General features: G+C 40.2%; 1 protein-coding gene across 1 annotated transcript; it reads left to right on the top strand.

The window, feature by feature from the left end:
* Positions 1–253: 253 nt before the first annotated feature.
* On the top strand, positions 254–2,401 carry LOC122131608. Its single transcript, XM_042706258.1, has 8 exons — positions 254–683; positions 831–900; positions 1,019–1,174; positions 1,282–1,399; positions 1,528–1,578; positions 1,684–1,761; positions 1,947–2,003; positions 2,390–2,401. The coding sequence occupies exons 1-8, from the start codon at positions 557–559 to the stop codon at positions 2,399–2,401; spliced, it is 669 nt and encodes a 222-aa protein (XP_042562192.1). The 5' UTR covers positions 254–556.
* The last annotated feature ends 880 nt before the right edge of the window (positions 2,402–3,281 follow it).

Raw genomic sequence — 3,281 nt, 5'->3', positions numbered from 1 at the left:
TATAGAGAATTCAGGAATATAGGTAAACAGTTAATAGTTCAGGAAAAGAACCAATATATTAGGCCTATATTCAGTAAATACGTTTTATTATTTCCCCTTACTATTTAAATCTTAATAGAAAAGGTTGATTGATAGAAAATGACAAATCCGTTTTATTAAGCCTATATGGATTTTTATGAAACTTGTACACTTTAGTACATGCATAACACACCAGAAAATAACTAGTTTAGTCAGGATTGTCTTTGCTCGGCAAGTTTAGGGATCACCCGGTTCGCATAATAAGACGTCATACTATGGTGCTGATTATGACGTCCAACGGTTACACGCAACTTTAGCTATAAATTCGAGGCTATTTGAGAAGTTGTACAGATCGCGTAGATCGGTGCAGTTGTTGTAATATCCTTTGAGTGTAGTGGAGTTGTTTCAATTTCTGGTGTGATTTCTGTAATAACAAAAACAAAAAACACTAGTTTTGCTCTTCAGACTCTGAGTTAAATTCATAGGATCAGCGATCGGTCTGAATCGGTTTCACCTGCTGGACATTCCCTGTGGAAGCATGTCTACCTGTTCCGTTCAAGACCTGGCAGCACTTTCTGCTACCAGGGGTTCACACCTGCTGTTTGATACGTGCGCACCAAGTTGTCCTGAAAAAGCTGACGTCTGCGATGGAGACGGAAACGATGGTACGAGTAGGCATACGGACGCAGTACATTTATCTATTGATTTAGGAAGATGCATGTTTCTGAACCACATTTACAGGGGGCAGGTCCTTTGAAATATGTACATGAAGAAAATGTAAATGATATGAACTCATTCACTAGTATTTACAGAGATTGTATTCCCCACGGGGTATGATGATCTGGATACAGGAGAGGAGGACATCTGGAACTCCACAGATCTGTGAGTGTGAAAGTATAGAGCTCTATATGAACTGAATAAAGTATATCATTATGGAAAGCAGAACACAGGTGAGACACAAATCTACAAGGCTGATGTTATGATTTGTGTGCATCTGTAGAAGCCTGGATGAGAAAAGAGACTTGGTGGCGCTTCTACAGAGCAAGAACCGTCAGATGAAGATCAACGCTGATCTGCAGGAGGCTTTCAATGCACGTGAGGACTCAAATGATGACCTGGAAATTCAAAACATTGCTCTCAAGGACCACATCAAAAGGTACGAATGTAATTAATACTTTAAAAAGATTTATTTAGAAATGTTTTCCATAATGACAAAAGGTAACAATAATCTGAAAAATACCTTAATTTGTTTGGATTATCTAGTTTGAATCAGTCTGTTCTGGATAGAGAACAATTAGTGCATGAAATGGATGATATTCATGCTGCACTTGCTGAGAAGGAGAGGGACACTAACAGCCTTACAGCCAGCATCAGAAAGCTGGTGAGTCCCTGCAAATATAACCATCTACAGTAGAGAAGTCTGTGTGTGTGTTTGAAGTCATCTTATTCATTCAAATGTGTTTATATGAAATTCATTTATTTCTTGTCGTAAAATATCCTATTCCACAGGAAAAAGAGAAAAAAGCCATGACTGACCAGATTACATCCATCAACAATGAGGTATGAGGAAGGAATATCTTCCACAACAACGTTACTTTAATTTCGTTGCATAAATATATCAACCTTCATTCTTATCTCAACCCCCTTTCATGTTTCCTGCAACAGATGTCTGATATTTTGCCAAAGAGAGAAACGGACAAGAAAAAGATAACTGATATGAGTCAAGTGGTTCAGGCTTTCGAGGTACTTCTGTCACTCAGTCAACACTTACTTGGTTGACTGAATCCTTTCAGTAAATATTTGGAATTATAGTAACAGTAATAATGTTATGAAAAAGAAATTCATTTTGGAAAGGCAGTTTGAAAACTTCTTGAAATATTCTGTTGAAAATGATTCAGTAAATTATATTGTGTTTGTGTTGTTTGTAGCAAGCGATCGAGGAGGTGAGAGTGCAGCTTGCTGAAACAGATGAAATAATTCACCAAGTAAGTGTCCATAGCTCCTGTCTGACATGGCATTCTTGTTGGTTGTTTACCACCTGAGGTTACATACATGTTTAAATGTTATAAAGCAAAATCCCATCATACTGTCATTGAATTCATTTTCAGAGAGACTGCTTGATCAGTCATCAAAGCGCTTCCTTGAAGGAGTTCACCACAACTGCAGAGGTATTTGCAATCAAAATTCTCGCAAAATTGTATTATTTCTCCTCCAGATGTCACACTTCTGCAAACATCTAATCATGATTTTGTCTTTCCATCCTGAATGTCCTTGCCATAGCAACTGAAAGTGGAGGTTAAGGACCTGCAGGCCCAGTTGGAATTTGCATTGGTGTATGTACTTCATATTTCTCACTGTGTTTCTTTGTTAGAGTAGTGTCTAGAAAAATGGTCTCAAATGTCTTTATTACGTCATCATCAGTGCTGAAGGGGGCAGTTTTCTGAAGATGGATGGCACTTTCACCTTGGCCACAGAGCTCCCTCTTTCTCTGGCTGAAGAGTTCAGTCTGACACCTGGACTCATGGTGAGTTGCATGACAACAACAGCGAAAACAATAACAAAAACCCTTTTAACTGATGTTACCTTTGGCCTCTCTGTCTCAAATCAAGTCTTTCAATCCCAAATTACAACTTGACCTCAATTAACCCAACCATGTATTAATTTACTGTAACATCACTGACTGTGGTAAATGTGGCCTATGAACTATGACGAAATGATTGAATTTCAATTCAGCAGGAGGAAATAGATGACAGATCAGAGTCTGAGGAGATCATGGAGGTTGAACAGAACATAATGGAGCTGAAAGAGGAGGTAGGAGAGGTCAGCAGCAAGGAGGTGGAAAGGGGTATCAGCTCTGAGAAAGTGGAAACTGCTGTAAGTCAGGAGGCCAAGGTAGCAATGGCAGAACTCAAGGCACTGGAGGAGGAGGAGCGAGCAGGAGAGGAGGACAGGTACATGTTAGGATCAGATAACAATGAGGTCAAGCTGGACTTACTATCGGGATGTGTATTTATGTACTTACAATAATGTGACGCACTACACTTGGTCAGTCATTAGGGTGTCCAAACCATTACACCTGTGTTGATGTTACTGTTCCTCTCTGCCTTTCCCTTGTCCATCTCCCCATGACTGAAGTGACAGCTGGCTGGGTGAGGCCTGGCGGAGCTTCAAAAGAGGGGCCTTGGTTGGTGCTGCTGTTGGTCTGGGTGTTCTGCTGCCCATGAGCCTTCTCAGTTTGGCTCCACCCTCCTGCTCCACCATCC

This window comes from Clupea harengus, unplaced genomic scaffold, assembly GCF_900700415.2.
Source record: "Clupea harengus unplaced genomic scaffold, Ch_v2.0.2, whole genome shotgun sequence".
Lineage (NCBI taxonomy): Eukaryota > Metazoa > Chordata > Actinopteri > Clupeiformes > Clupeidae > Clupea > Clupea harengus.
This window is presented reverse-complemented; position numbering and strand designations above follow the sequence as displayed.

What these genes read in the sequence shown, in the direction of transcription:
- LOC122131608 (XM_042706258.1), top strand. Translation starts at nt 557, where the DNA reads ATGTCTACCTGTTCCGTTCAAGACCTGGCAGCACTTTCTGCTACCAGG. An exon ending in CGATGGAGACGGAAACGATG is followed by an intron (nt 684 to 830) that starts GTACGAGTAGGC and finishes TAGTATTTACAG; the next exon opens with AGATTGTATTCCCCACGGGG. An exon ending in CAGCCAGCATCAGAAAGCTG is followed by an intron (nt 1,400 to 1,527) that starts GTGAGTCCCTGC and finishes CCTATTCCACAG; the next exon opens with GAAAAAGAGAAAAAAGCCAT.